The sequence below is a fragment of the Drosophila bipectinata genome, chromosome 3L (genome assembly GCF_030179905.1).
Source record: "Drosophila bipectinata strain 14024-0381.07 chromosome 3L, DbipHiC1v2, whole genome shotgun sequence".
NCBI lineage: Eukaryota > Metazoa > Arthropoda > Insecta > Diptera > Drosophilidae > Drosophila > Drosophila bipectinata.
The window spans coordinates 11678920-11692717 of NC_091738.1; the positions used below are offsets into that span (position 1 = coordinate 11678920).

A 13798-nucleotide genomic window follows, 5' to 3' on the forward strand; every position below is an offset into this window, starting at 1 on the left:
GTTTGAATGAGGAAAGTCGCTTTTGGGTTCGCTGATTACTAAATGGTACTTTATTTCCTGATCGGATACGAATTGGCAGAGCTATGACCATCGGAAGGAGCAAAAGTGGGGAAATCAGGAAAACCCACAATTTTGAAGGGGTACCCCTAGGAAAAAGTTCGAAAAATTTAAAAACCACATTTAAGCAAAGTTTTAAATGAGGAAAGTAGCTTCTGGGTTCGCTGATTACGAAATGGTACTATATTTCCTGATCGGATACAAATTGGCAGAGCTATGGCCATCGGAAGGAGCAAAAGTGGGGAAATCAGGAAAACCCACAATTTTGAAGGGGTACCCCTAGGAAGAAGTTCTAAAAATTTAAAAACCACATTTAAGCAACAGTTTGAATGAGGAAAGTCGCTTTTGGCTTCGCTGATTACTTAATGGTATTTTATTTCCTGATCGGATACGAATTGGCAGAGCTATGGCCATCGGAAGGAGCAAAAGTGGGGAAATCAGGAAAACCCACAATTTTGAAGGGGTACCCCTAGGAAAAAATTATAAAAATTTAAAAACCACATTTAAGCAATGTTTTGAATAAGGGAAGTAGCTTTTGGGTTCGCTGATTACTAAATGGTACTTTGTTTCCTGATCGGGTACAAATTGGCAGAGATATGGCCATCGGAAGGAGCAAAAGTGGGGAAAACAGGAAAACCCACAGTTTTTTAGTGGTACCCCTAGGAAAAAATTCGAAAAATTTAAAAACCACATTTAAGCAATGGTTTGAATGAGGAAAGTCGCTTTTGGGTTCGCTGATTACTAAATGGTATTTTATTTCCTGATCGGATACGAATTGGCAGAGCTATGACCATCGGAAGGAGCAAAAGTGGGGAAATCAGGAAAACCCACAATTTTGAAGGGGTACCCCTAGGAAAAAATTCGAAAAATTTAAAAACCACATTTAAGCAATGTTTTAAATGAGGAAAGTCGCTTTTGGGTTCGCTGATTACTAAATGGTACTTTATTTCCTGATCGGATACGAATTGGCAGAGCTATGACCATCGGAAGGAGCAAAAGTGGGGAAAACAGGAAAACCCAGTTTTTTAGTGGTACCCCTAGGAAAAAATTCGAAAAATTTAAAAACCACATTTAAGCAATGGTTTGAATGAGGAAAGTCGCTTTTGGGTTCGGTGATTACTAAATGGTATTTTATTTCCTGATCGGATACGAATTGGCAGAGCTATGGCCATCGGAAGGAGCAAAAATGGGGAAAACAGGAAAACCCACAATTTTGTGGGGGTTCGAAGGAAAAAATTCGAAAAATTTAAAAACCACATTTAAGCAATGGCTTGAATGAGGAAAGTCACTTTTGGGTTCGCTGATTACTAAATGGTACTTTATTTCCTGATCGGATACGAATTGGCAGAGCTATGACCATCGGAAGGAGCAAAAGTGGGGAAAACAGGAAAACCCAGTTTTTTAGTGGTACCCCTAGGAAAAAATTCGAAAAATTTAAAAACCACATTTAAGCAATGGTTTGAATGAGGAAAGTCGCTTTTGGGTTCGCTGATTACTAAATGGTATTTTATTTCCTGATCGGATACGAATTTGCAGAGCTATGACCATCGGAAGGAGCAAAAGTGGGGAAAACAGGAAAACCCAGTTTTTTAGTGTTACCCCTAGGAAAAAATTCGAAAAATTTAAAAACCACATTTAAGCAACAGTTTGAATGAGGAAAGTCGCTTTTGGCTTCGCTGATTACTTAATGGTATTTTATTTCCTGATCGGATACGAATTGGCAGAGCTATGGCCATCGGAAGGAGCAAAAGTGGGGAAATCAGGAAAACCCACAATTTTGAAGGGGTACCCCTAGGAAAAAATTATAAAAATTTAAAAACCACATTTAAGCAATGTTTTGAATAAGGGAAGTAGCTTTTGGGTTCGCTGATTACTAAATGGTACTTTGTTTCCTGATCGGGTACAAATTGGCAGAGCTATGGCCATCGGAAGGAGCAAAAGAGGGGAAAACAGGAAAACCCACAGTTTTTTAGTGGTACCCCTAGGAAAAAATTCGAAAAATTTAAAAACCACATTTAAGCAATGGTTTGAATGAGGAAAGTCGCTTTTGGGTTCGCTGATTACTAAATGGTATTTTATTTCCTGATCGGATACGAATTGGCAGAGCTATGACCATCGGAAGGAGCAAAAGTGGGGAAAACAGGAAAACCCAGTTTTTTAGTGTTACCCCTAGGAAAAAATTCGAAAAATTTAAAAACCACATTTAAGCAACAGTTTGAATGAGGAAAGTCGCTTTTGGCTTCGCTGATTACTAAATGGTACTTTGTTTCCTGATCGGGTACAAATTGGCAGAGCTATGGCCATCGGAAGGAGCAAAAGTGGGGAAAACAGGAAAACCCAGTTTTTTAGTGTTACCCCTAGGAAAAAATTCGAAAAATTTAAAAACCACATTTAAGCAACAGTTTGAATGAGGAAAGTCGCTTTTGGCTTCGCTGATTACTTAATGGTATTTTATTTCCTGATCGGATACGAATTGGCAGAGCTATGGCCATCGGAAGGAGCAAAAGTGGGGAAATCAGGAAAACCCACAATTTTGAAGGGGTACCCCTAGGAAAAAATTATAAAAATTTAAAAACCACATTTAAGCAATGTTTTGAATAAGGGAAGTAGCTTTTGGGTTCGCTGATTACTAAATGGTACTTTGTTTCCTGATCGGGTACAAATTGGCAGAGCTATGGCCATCGGAAGGAGCAAAAGAGGGGAAAACAGGAAAACCCACAGTTTTTTAGTGGTACCCCTAGGAAAAAATTCGAAAAATTTAAAAACCACATTTAAGCAATGGTTTGAATGAGGAAAGTCGCTTTTGGGTTCGCTGATTACTAAATGGTATTTTATTTCCTGATCGGATACGAATTGGCAGAGCTATGACCATCGGAAGGAGCAAAAGTGGGGAAATCAGGAAAACCCACAATTTTGAAGAGGTACCCCTAGGAAAAAATTCGAAAAATTTAAAAACCACATTTAAGCAATGTTTTAAATGAGGAAACATCGGAAGGAGCAAAAGTGGGGAAAACAGGAAAACCCAGTTTTTTAGTGTTACCCCTAGGAAAAAATTCGAAAAATTTAAAAACCACATTTAAGCAATGGTTTGAATGAGGAAAGTCGCTTTTGGGTTCGCTGATTACTAAATGGTATTTTATTTCCTGATCGGATACGAATTGGCAGAGCTATGACCATCGGAAGGAGCAAAAGTGGGGAAATCAGGAAAACCCACAATTTTGAAGGGGTACCCCTAGGAAAAAATTCGAAAAATTTAAAAACCACATTTAGGTAATGGTTTGAATGAGGAAAGTCGCTTTTGGGTTCGCTGATTACTAAATGGTACTTTATTTCCTGATCGGATACGAATTGGCAGAGCTATGACCATCGGAAGGAGCAAAAGTGGGGAAATCAGGAAAACCCACAATTTTGAAGGGGTACCCCAAGGAAAAAGTTCAAAAAATTTAAAAACCACATTTAAGCAAAGTTTTAAATGAGGAAAGTAGCTTCTGGGTTCGCTGATTACTAAATGGTACTTTATTTCCTGATCGGATACAAATTGGCAGAGCTATGGCCATCGGAAGGAGCAAAAGTGGGGAAATCAGGAAAACCCACAATTTTGAAGGGGTACCCCTAGGAAAAAGTTCGAAAAATTTAAAAACCACATTTAAGCAAAGTTTTAAATGAGGAAAGTAGCTTCTGGGTTCGCTGATTACGAAATGGTACTATATTTCCTGATCGGATACAAATTGGCAGAGCTATGACCATCGGAAGGAGCAAAAGTGGGGAAATCAGGAAAACCCACAATTTTGAAGGGGTACCCCAAGGAAAAAGTTCAAAAAATTTAAAAACCACATTTAAGCAACAGTTTGAATGAGGAAAGTCGCTTTTGGCTTCGCTGATTACTAAATGGTATTTTATTTCCTGATCGGATACGAATTGGCAGAGCTATGGCCATCGGAAGGAGCAAAAGTGGGGAAATCAGGAAAACCCACAATTTTGAAGGGGTACCCCTAGGAAAAAATTCGAAAAATTTAAAAACCACATTTAAGCAATGTTTTAAATGAGGAAAGTCGCTTTTGGGTTCGCTGATTACTAAATGGTACTTTATTTCCTGATCGGATACGAATTGGCAGAGCTATGACCATCGGAAGGAGCAAAAGTGGGGAAATCAGGAAAACCCACAATTTTGAAGGGGTACCCCTAGGAAAAAATTCGAAAAATTTAAAAACCACATTTAGGTAATGGTTTGAATGAGGAAAGTCGCTTTTGGGTTCGCTGATTACTAAATGGTATTTTATTTCCTGATCGGATACGAATTGGCAGAGCTATGGCCATCGGAAGGAGCAAAAGTGGGGAAAACAGGAAAACCCACAGTTTTTTAGTGGTACCCCTAGGAAAAAATTCGAAAAATTTAAAAACCACATTTAAGCAATGGTTTGAATGAGGAAAGTCGCTTTTGGGTTCGCTGATTACTAAATGGTACTTTATTTCCTGATCGGAAACGAATTGGCAGAGCTATGACCATCGGAAGGAGCAAAAGTGGGGAAATCAGGAAAACCCACAATTTTGAAGGGGTACCCCTAGGAAAAAATTCGAAAAATTTAAAAACCACATTTAGGTAATGGTTTGAATGAGGAAAGTAGCTTTTGGGTTCGCTGATTACTAAATGGTACTTTGTTTCCTGATCGGGTACAAATTGGCAGAGCTATGGCCATCGGAAGGAGCAAAAGTGGGGAAAACAGGAAAACCCACAGTTTTTTAGTGGTACCCCTAGGAAAAAATTCGAAAAATTTAAAAACCACATTTAAGCAATGTTTCAAATGAGGAAAGTAGCTTTTGGGTTCGCTGATTACTAAATGGTACTTTATTTCCTGATCGGATACGAATTGGCAGAGCTATGGCCATCGGAAGGAGCAAAAGTGGGGAAATCAGGAAAACCCACAATTTTGAAGGGGTACCCCTAGGAAAAAATTCGAAAAATTTAAAAACCACATTTAGGTAATGGTTTGAATGAGGAAAGTCGCTTTTGGGTTCACTGATTACTAAATGGTATTTTATTTCCTGATCGGATACGAATTGGCAGAGCTATGACCATCGGAAGGAGCAAAAGTGGGGAAATCAGGAAAACCCACAATTTTGAAGGGGTACCCCTAGGAAAAAATTCGAAAAATTTAAAAACCACATTTAAGCAATTTTTTAAATGAGGAAAGTCGCTTTTGGGTTCGCTGATTACTAAATGGTACTTTATTTCCTGATCGGATACGAATTGGCAGAGCTATGACCATCGGAAGGAGCAAAAGTGGGGAAATCAGGAAAACCCACAATTTTGAAGGGATACCCCTAGGAAAAAGTTCAAAAAATTTAAAAACCACATTTAAGCAATGTTTCAAATGAGGAAAGTCGCTTTTGGGTTCGCTGATTACTAAATGGTACTATATTTCCTGATCGGATACAAATTGGCAGAGCTATGGTCATCGGAAGGAGCAAAAGTGGGGAAATCAGGGAAACCCACATTTTTGAAGGGGTACCCCTAGGAAGAAGTTCTAAAAATTTAAAAACCACATTTAAGCAATGGTTTGAATGAGGAAAGTCGCTTTTGGCTTCGCTGATTACTAAATGGTATTTTATTTCCTGATCGGATACGAATTGGCAGAGCTATGACCATCGGAAGGAGCAAAAGTGGGGAAATCAGGAAAACCCACAATTTTGAAGGGGTACCCCTAGGAAAAAATTCGAAAAATTTAAAAACCACATTTAGGTAATGGTTTGAATGAGGAAAGTCGCTTTTGGGTTCGCTGATTACTAAATGGTATTTTATTTCCTGATCGGATACGAATTGGCAGAGCTATGGCCATCGGAAGGAGCAAAAGTGGGGAAATCAGGAAAACCCACAATTTTGAAGGGGTACCCCTAGGAAGAAGTTCTAAAAATTTAAAAACCACATTTAAGCAATGTTTCAAATGAGGAAAGTAGCTTTTGGGTTCGCTGATTACTAAATGGTACTTTATTTCCTGATCGGATACGAATTGGCAGAGCTATGACCATCGGAAGGAGCAAAAGTGGGGAAATCAGGAAAACCCACAATTTTGAAGGGGTACCCCTAGGAAAAAATTCGAAAAATTTAAAAACCACATTTAGGTAATGGTTTGAATGAGGAAAGTCGCTTTTGGGTTCACTGATTACTAAATGGTATTTTATTTCCTGATCGGATACGAATTGGCAGAGCTATGACCATCGGAAGGAGCAAAAGTGGGGAAATCAGGAAAACCCACAATTTTGAAGGGGTACCCCTAGGAAAAAATTCGAAAAATTTAAAAACCACATTTAAGCAATGTTTTAAATGAGGAAAGTCGCTTTTGGGTTCGCTGATTACTAAATGGTACTTTATTTCCTGATCGGATACGAATTGGCAGAGCTATGACCATCGGAAGGAGCAAAAGTGGGGAAATCAGGAAAACCCACAATTTTGAAGGGATACCCCTAGGAAAAAGTTCAAAAAATTTAAAAACCACATTTAAGCAATGTTTCAAATGAGGAAAGTAGCTTTTGGGTTCGCTGATTACTAAATGGTACTTTATTTCCTGATCGGATACGAATTGGCAGAGCTATGACCATCGGAAGGAGCAAAAGTGGGGAAATCAGGAAAACCCACAATTTTGAAGGGGTACCCCTAGGAAAAAGTTCAAAAAATTTAAAAACCACATTTAAGCAAAGTTTTAAATGAGGAAAGTAGCTTCTGGGTTCGCTGATTACTAAATGGTACTTTATTTCCTGATCGGATACAAATTGGCAGAGCTATGGCCATCGGAAGGAGCAAAAGTGGGGAAATCAGGAAAACCCACAATTTTGAAGGGGTACCCCTAGGAAAAAGTTCGAAAAATTTATTAACCACATTTAAGCAAAGTTTTAAATGAGGAAAGTAGCTTCTGGGTTCGCTGATTACTAAATGGTACTTTATTTCCTGATCGGATACGAATTGGCAGAGCTATGACCATCGGAAGGAGCAAAAGTGGGGAAAACAGGAAAACCCACAATTTTTTAGTGGTACCCCTAGGAAAAAATTCGAAAAATTTATTAACCACATTTAAGCAATGTTTTAAATGAGGAAAGTAGCTTTTGGGTTCGCTGATTACTAAATGGTACTTTATTTCCTGATCGGATACGAATTGGCAGAGCTATGACCATCGGAAGGAGCAAAAGTGGGGAAATCAGGAAAACCCACAATTTTGAAGGGAAATTCCTAGGGTACCCCTAGGAAAAAGTTCAAAAAATTTAAAAACCACATTTAAGCAATGTTTTAAATGAGGAAAGTAGCTTCTGGGTTCGCTGATTACTAAATGGTACTTTGTTTCCTGATCGGATACAAATTGGCAGAGCTATGGCCATCGGAAGGAGCAAAAGTGGGGAAAACAGGAAAACCCACAATTTTTTAGTGGTACCCCTAGGAAAAAATTCGAAAAATTTAAAAACCACATTTAAGCAATGGTTTGAATGAGGAAAGTCGCTTTTGGGTTCGCTGATTACTAAATGGCATTTTATTTCCTGATCGGATACGAATTGGCAGAGCTATGACCATCGGAAGGAGCAAAAGTGGGGAAATCAGGAAAACCCACAATTTTGAAGGGGTACCCCTAGGAAAAAATTCGAAAAATTTAAAAACCACATTTAGGTAATGGTTTGAATGAGGAAAGTCGCTTTTGGGTTCGCTGATTACTAAATGGTACATTATTTCCTGATCGGATCAAAATTGGCAGAGCTATGGACATCGGTAGAAGCAAAAGTGGGGAAATTGAAAAAAACCAAATAAAAAGTTCGTTTCCGAAAAAGTAGATGAACGGGAGAAAATGGAAAGTTCCGAATAATGTTTATAATATCTAAATTTTTCTACAAATAGTATTTTTCATATATGTATGTACCTTTCGCATTTCACCACAGAAATGGCGAGTGCCGGAAAGTATGCAATTCTTTAAGACCATATTTAGACCAAAAACCTTGGGAAACTTATCTAAATTAAAGTATCAGCCAAGGTCCCGCCTCCCGAGGTCGTAGACGACTTAGGGACGCAGATTAAAAATCTGCGAGCACCATAATAACTTCCAAGTTCTCTATTTAAGCTGATTGGCCGTTGGCCAGAACCGTCAGTTTGAAAACAACAGAAAATCAGTTCGCAGAAATGTCACTCAGCCAGTTCCTGTTCGCCTTTTTCGTGTCCTGGTGCTTTTTATCCTCGACCCACGCCACCTGCAACGTGTGCAACTCCGTCAACAATCTGACCTGTTACTCCTCTACGCAAATGCAAGCCTGCAATGCGAGTGGCACATCCACCGGGTCGCCCACCGACTGCCCTAGTGGCTATGTTTGTGTGAGCGGTACGGGTGGGGTGCTCTGCGAACCGGAGGACTCCACCGGAGGCAGCCAGGCTGATTGCCAGGAATGCAACAAGTGCGACTCCAGTCAGACATTCGCTTGCACCGGAACCAGCACCTTTGCCCTATGCCTGGGAACGGATACGGTCCAGAATTCGACGGGAACCTGTGCCGATGGCTATGTTTGCAACATCAACGATACCCAGATATGCGGCCTGTCATCGGGCGGGGTAAGTTCTGGTGTCCTTACAGGAAAAGTTTCAAAAGGGCCAAAAGGAAGTTTGGAGAAGGTAGAAAACTCTGACAGGTGGCACAGGAAATTAAGGGCTAGGAGAATTCATTTCACAGAGACTGATTCTTATTGCATTTTCATGCTTTCGTTTAAGAAGCTTTAAAGATTTTAAATTTAATAAAATTTTAGGAATTTTATCTTTTTGAAATATAATATCCCAAAGTCCCATGAATTAAAACTTCCAATTAACTATAATTCCTCTTATCATTACAGGTAGCCCCCACATGTTCGTATGCGGATGATACCACCACAACCACCTCCACCACCGCCGCCACAACCACTGCGGCCACACCCTCGACGAGCTCAGCCTCCAGTTATTGTGCGGCGGTGCAATCGCAGGGAAAATTTGCGGTAGGCAATGATGCGTATACGACCTGTCGCCAGTACATCGAATGCAGCTTGGTCAGCGGCAGCTGGGTCGGACAGACATACACCTGTCCGGGATCCTTGTACTTCAGTAGCTCAGCCAGCTTGTGTGTGGGCACGATGCCCTCCACCTGCTCCACCAGCGTGAGCTCCACCACAACCACCACTGCCGCACCGACCACCAGTAATCCGAATGCATACTGCCAAGCGATGCAGTCGCAAGGATACTTCCCAGTGGGCACGGATGCCAGCACCACCTGTCACGAGTACATCTACTGCTTTTTGCTCAATGGCAGCTGGGGCGGCCAGTCGTACACCTGTCCAGGTGACATGTACTACAACAGTGCCAGCAAGCTCTGTGCCACGGATTTGCCCTCGACCTGCTCCACTTCGGTGGCAAGCCTGACGCTAAATGGAGTTAATTTGGATTAAGCCAACTAATGGAGTAACGAGTCAGGAGTATTTCAAGGTTTATTATTAATTCGCAAGCCTTAAAGACAGTAACCAGGTTTAATGTAGACACAACTCTGAGTCAGCGATACGAAATAGGAATCAGAAGGGCAATTATATTCCGCCGCCTTGATAACAACATTATTTTTTAAGTAGCAACTAACGTAGCTGTAAAGATATGAACGTTAAATAATAAAATAAAAATAATTGTGGAAAATTTTAGTGACTTTACAGACCGTTGGCAGTAGGCATCCGAGGGTATCATGGGAAAGAGCCCAGTTGCGTTGTAAAGAGCACAAATTTGGGTGGGTGTCAAGGATATCTCAGTTGTGCTTTGTTCCGTAGTGGTGGGTTCTGTGGTGCTGGGTTCCGTGGTGCTAGGCTCAGTGGTGCTGTCAGTACTAGTTGAATTAGTGGTGGATTCTGTGGTTGTTGGAGCTGATGTTGTAGTGTCCACCAGGTCATCATTGAGGTCGCAGGTGACATTTTGGTTCGCGACCTCAGCGACACAGATCGCATTGCTAGTGGCGTCGCAAACGGTGCCCGTGGGGCAGTAGCCGAACTTTCCCATGGGTCTGGTGGCTCCATAGCACATCTGGAAGATGCCCCGACTCTGGCAGGCAAATAGATAGTTCACACTGGCACTGCACTGGCCACACTTAGAGGTGTCACCACAACTTGGAGGACGTTGACTGCTTTTTTGCACACAAATGGCCGAGAGGTTGGTACAATCGAAGCCATCCAGGCAGTGGTATAATTGATCCGTATGAGGAGTACCATCTATGGAAAAATGTTGTTAAAATTTTTAACTATTTTATGGGCGGAAAGTAACCTTCTACTTACCACCAAAACACAAGTGAAACGAACTAGAGTTTACGCAGGCCACTTGATTAGACTGGCAAACATTACACTCCGACCACGATTGAGCCACCAAGAAAGCGACAGCCACCTATGCAAGAATTATTTAATTCTGATTGACTCATACATTTTTTTTACTTTACCACCGTAAATCCTTTTAATAAATTGGCAATCCTTTGAGACATTTTATATTTGCCGCTAGACTCCTGCTCTCTGTCAAGGTTTTGTTCATACTAAACCGAGTCGGATTATGATAGCTACTTTTTGTTAAAGACTATTTCAGTCGCTAATGTTTATCTACTCTTTACTTTTCTTCAGGCCTGCTAATTGTTTTATTTGCCTTGGCTTTCCACATGATTGCTGTTTTATGGGCTCTTTAGTCGGTAGTGATTTGAGTTATTCTGGCCAGGCTGCATCGAATGGCAGTGCGTGGGTGCGGACATTCCCCAAAAGTCGTCAAACTCTTTAATTAAAAGGCTTCAAATAGGTGGAACGGACCGAGGAAAGAAAGTTGTAATAGTGGATTGGCTTTGCTTATGGATTCTTTTAAGATGACGATCGAACTATATAGTTTGAAGTTCTAACTTGGATCTATCTTTTAGATATGGTTTTTCTTATGTATATATTCATTACTATTACTTCTCCTTCAATGACGTAATTTAATTCAAGATAAAACTGCAAAGATAATATCTGTTTAGCACAGTAGCTGTAGATAGCATCAAAGAACAATACCATAAAGATTGTGTAAAGAACCTAAAATATTTACTTAATGCAATCATTTAAAAAAGTGCACTTCATATAGTGCAGTTAGTCTAGTTGGAGCAGCAAAATGCAGCGGTCTAGAATTCTACAAAACTTGGTAAGGAAACTTAAAAAACTTAATTCTTCTATAAGTGATTAAATAATAGTTCTTGTAGTGCTTCTTTTTTACCTTTGGCATCCTGGTCGCAAATGTCCTGGGAAAATGCAATGAGTGTCAGAAGGATAACAACATCAAGTGCATAAATCAAACGCATTTCTCATTTTGCTCGGAACACATAGATAACTCTCAGGTGGTGGAGTGTCCTGAAAGTAAGGTGTGCACATCCCTTAAGGCCATCTGTATGCCGGAAGGAGCTGTGGAACCATCCTGTTCTGCAGTAGAGTGCCCCTCCTGTGATGGAACAAGTATATTTGTCTGCACCAGCCGCACCACTTTTCAGATGTGCAATGGGAATACCCTCACAAGTCAAGTTTCAAAGTGTAAGGCGAACACTTACTGTTCCATAAAGTCCGGAACCATTTGTGCGGATCGATGTTGGATAGAAAATAATCAAGATGGCTTTGAGTGTGACAGGGAGTCACCTGTTTAGAGGTGATAAAATTTGTGATTTCATGGATAAAGGGAATCTAAATTTTTTTAATTTGTTATCTTTAAATGATATCTAATCTTTTGTCGTTAAATATTATTTGAGGAAGTTCTTACGCTGTTTTGAATAAAATTATTTGTTTATTTAATTTGTTCTATAATATTTATCAACATATGTTAAGTAGTTCCTAAATAAGGCATCCTGCAGAAGTTGGCTGGACAGTTCCACAGTTATAGTCATTTGCATTGAAATAAGGCTTCGCGGAAGGACACGGGTACACTACTCCTGACCAACTTTCGCTTCTATAGACACAGTATACGTAGCTGAGAATTAAAAAAATGTTATTTTTGTGTTTTAAAGTAACGTAGGGCTCTTTTCCAGGACTCACCTTGTACAAACTGTGTCATTAGGAATAGGATAACGACCCACTGCACTAAGTCCTTGGCAATAAGTTTGCTCATCGAAGTCCGGAGGGATAATGGTGGTGGTGGTACCTGGTTCAGTGGTTGAATCCGTAGTCAAAGTAGAATTTGAATCAGAAGCAGTAGTGCTATCAGTGGTTCCATCCGAAGTAGTTGTAGCTGTTGGATCAACCGTGGTTGTGGTGCTATTATCTTCGTTGCTGTTCAGCGCCACATCGCAAATATCTCCATCTGTGGCACTGCATCGGGAGATACAGGGACTACCAGTTGAGGCACCTGAAACACTGCAAACATAATCGTCGGTGCAGTTGATATTGTTTCCCGTAACAGCGCCACCACTGCACAGGGCAAAGGTGGTGCGGGAGGTGCAGGCAAATGTCTCATCATTGGAGCAAACGCCACAGTTGGAGGTATCACCACATCCGGCTGAAACACCAGAGCTTTCTGGAAAGCATATGGCTCCGTAGTCCACACAAATAGGGCTCTCTTCAGGGCATTCATAAACTGTTGACTGATCCACCGATGCTGGGAAGAAAGAAATTGTATTATTTATTATTTTTATAAGTTTCAAGTCAATAAACCTACGATTGTCGCAGAATTGGAACTGCGTTCTGCTAATGCAGGTGTGCCCATCGTTGCACTTATTACAGGTGGCGTTGACAGCCACCGGAGTCAGTAAGACTCCCAAAACAGCGACCAGTTTTAGCAGTTCCATGGCTAGATTTCAATTAAATCCCATCAGGAACTACGCCAAGCTTTATATAAAACTCTGGACTCATATCTTTATGATTATCTCGGGGACTTAACATTTATCTTTCAATGTCTTTCCAGGTAAACTAATCTCCGAGTAGCACGGGAGCGGTACAAAGCAAATAAGTAGTCTCATATATTAAGGAAGTAAAGTCCCTCCATAAAAAGTAATCTGTATCTTTCCTCTCAAAACCTTTTCATATAAAGGCAACTGGCTGGCTGGAAACTCAGTCAGTCAAAGACATAACTTAGCATAATGCAGAACGTTCAGATCCTGAGAAATTTGGTAAGTATTTCAGAGAAATATTGAAGAGACTTTGGTAATTTTGTGTATATTATAGTGCCTTTTTGCGGCCATTTGCTCGATGGCTGGTTTGGTTCTGGGCGCTTGTAATAGTTGTCAGTCCAATGGTGTTAAATGCCTGAACGAAACATACTTTGAGTATTGCTCCGACAACGTGGAAACTGGCCAGGTCCAAGCCTGCCCCGATGAGCAGGTGTGCACGGAGTACGAAGCTTTTTGCATGCCCAGTGGAGCTACCCCGGCCTGCCCTGACTCCGAAGCTGACGGATCCTGCGAGTCCTGTGACGGCACCAACCTTTTTGTTTGCACCAGCCGCACCACCTTCCAGATGTGCAGTGGCACCAATCTGACCGGAACTCCATCCAGCTGCAAGGCCAACACAGTCTGCTCCATCCGCTCTGGGAAGTTCTGTGTGGATAGCTGTGAGGTTACAGGAAATCTGGAATGCGATAAAACTGCCTAAATATTAAATTAAATGCTTGTAATATATCTTATACAAAATAAATCATATTTTTAATTAAATGAAATTCAAGCAATGACTATTATTTTATATACGTTGGAAGAAAACTTTCGACTTGTATTTCAATTTTTGTATTTCCTAG

At 40.6% G+C, this 13798-nt stretch overlaps 4 protein-coding genes and 1 long non-coding RNA gene across 5 annotated transcripts; 3 read left to right on the plus strand and 2 right to left on the minus strand.

Annotated features, from left to right (window-relative positions):
* Nucleotides 1-8192: 8192 nt before the first annotated feature.
* LOC108124672 (spore coat protein SP96) lies at nt 8193-9635 on the plus strand. Its single transcript, XM_017240443.3, has 2 exons — nt 8193-8635; nt 8911-9635. Exons 1-2 carry the CDS (start codon nt 8213-8215, stop codon nt 9493-9495), a joined length of 1008 nt encoding a protein of 335 aa, XP_017095932.2. The 5' UTR covers nt 8193-8212; the 3' UTR covers nt 9496-9635.
* Nucleotides 9519-10598, minus strand: LOC108124673 (uncharacterized). Its single transcript, XM_017240444.2, has 4 exons — nt 10515-10598; nt 10357-10462; nt 9750-10293; nt 9519-9681 (listed from the first exon to the last, which is right to left on the minus strand). Exons 1-4 carry the CDS (start codon nt 10554-10556, stop codon nt 9555-9557), a joined length of 819 nt encoding a protein of 272 aa, XP_017095933.2. The 5' UTR covers nt 10557-10598; the 3' UTR covers nt 9519-9554.
* Nucleotides 10599-11176: 578 nt separating this feature from the next.
* Nucleotides 11177-11687, plus strand: LOC122322310 (uncharacterized). Its single transcript, XR_011442901.1, has 2 exons — nt 11177-11230; nt 11289-11687. It is a non-coding gene; the product is annotated as an uncharacterized lncRNA (long non-coding RNA).
* Nucleotides 11688-11838: 151 nt separating this feature from the next.
* Nucleotides 11839-12878, minus strand: LOC108124666 (mucin-22). The gene is made up of 3 exons (XM_017240436.3): nt 12728-12878; nt 12109-12667; nt 11839-12043 (listed from the first exon to the last, which is right to left on the minus strand). The coding sequence occupies exons 1-3, from the start codon at nt 12855-12857 to the stop codon at nt 11908-11910; spliced, it is 825 nt and encodes a 274-aa protein (XP_017095925.2). The 5' UTR covers nt 12858-12878; the 3' UTR covers nt 11839-11907.
* A 254-nt stretch (nt 12879-13132) lies between these two features.
* Nucleotides 13133-13678, plus strand: LOC108124677 (uncharacterized). Its single transcript, XM_017240447.2, has 2 exons — nt 13133-13178; nt 13234-13678. Exons 1-2 carry the CDS (start codon nt 13149-13151, stop codon nt 13657-13659), a joined length of 456 nt encoding a protein of 151 aa, XP_017095936.2. The 5' UTR covers nt 13133-13148; the 3' UTR covers nt 13660-13678.
* Nucleotides 13679-13798: the final 120 nt, after the last annotated feature.

Bases quoted from the DNA above. Each gene is read 5' to 3' on its own strand.
- LOC108124672 (XM_017240443.3), top strand. From the start codon at position 8,213: ATGTCACTCAGCCAGTTCCTGTTCGCCTTTTTCGTGTCCTGGTGCTTT. The intron at 8,636-8,910 runs GTAAGTTCTGGT...TTATCATTACAG, and splicing joins GCGGCCTGTCATCGGGCGGG to GTAGCCCCCACATGTTCGTA.
- LOC108124673 (XM_017240444.2), bottom strand. From the start codon at position 10,556: ATGTCTCAAAGGATTGCCAATTTATTAAAAGGATTTACGGTG. The intron at 10,463-10,514 runs GTAAAGTAAAAA...ATTCTTGCATAG, and splicing joins TATTAAAAGGATTTACGGTG to GTGGCTGTCGCTTTCTTGGT. The intron at 10,294-10,356 runs GTAAGTAGAAGG...ATTTTTCCATAG, and splicing joins GTTTCACTTGTGTTTTGGTG to ATGGTACTCCTCATACGGAT.
- LOC108124666 (XM_017240436.3), bottom strand. From the start codon at position 12,857: ATGGAACTGCTAAAACTGGTCGCTGTTTTGGGAGTCTTACTGACTCCG. The intron at 12,668-12,727 runs GTAGGTTTATTG...CTTTCTTCCCAG, and splicing joins GTTCCAATTCTGCGACAATC to CATCGGTGGATCAGTCAACA. The intron at 12,044-12,108 runs GTGAGTCCTGGA...TTTAATTCTCAG, and splicing joins AATGACACAGTTTGTACAAG to CTACGTATACTGTGTCTATA.
- LOC108124677 (XM_017240447.2), top strand. From the start codon at position 13,149: ATGCAGAACGTTCAGATCCTGAGAAATTTG. The intron at 13,179-13,233 runs GTAAGTATTTCA...TGTATATTATAG, and splicing joins TTCAGATCCTGAGAAATTTG to TGCCTTTTTGCGGCCATTTG.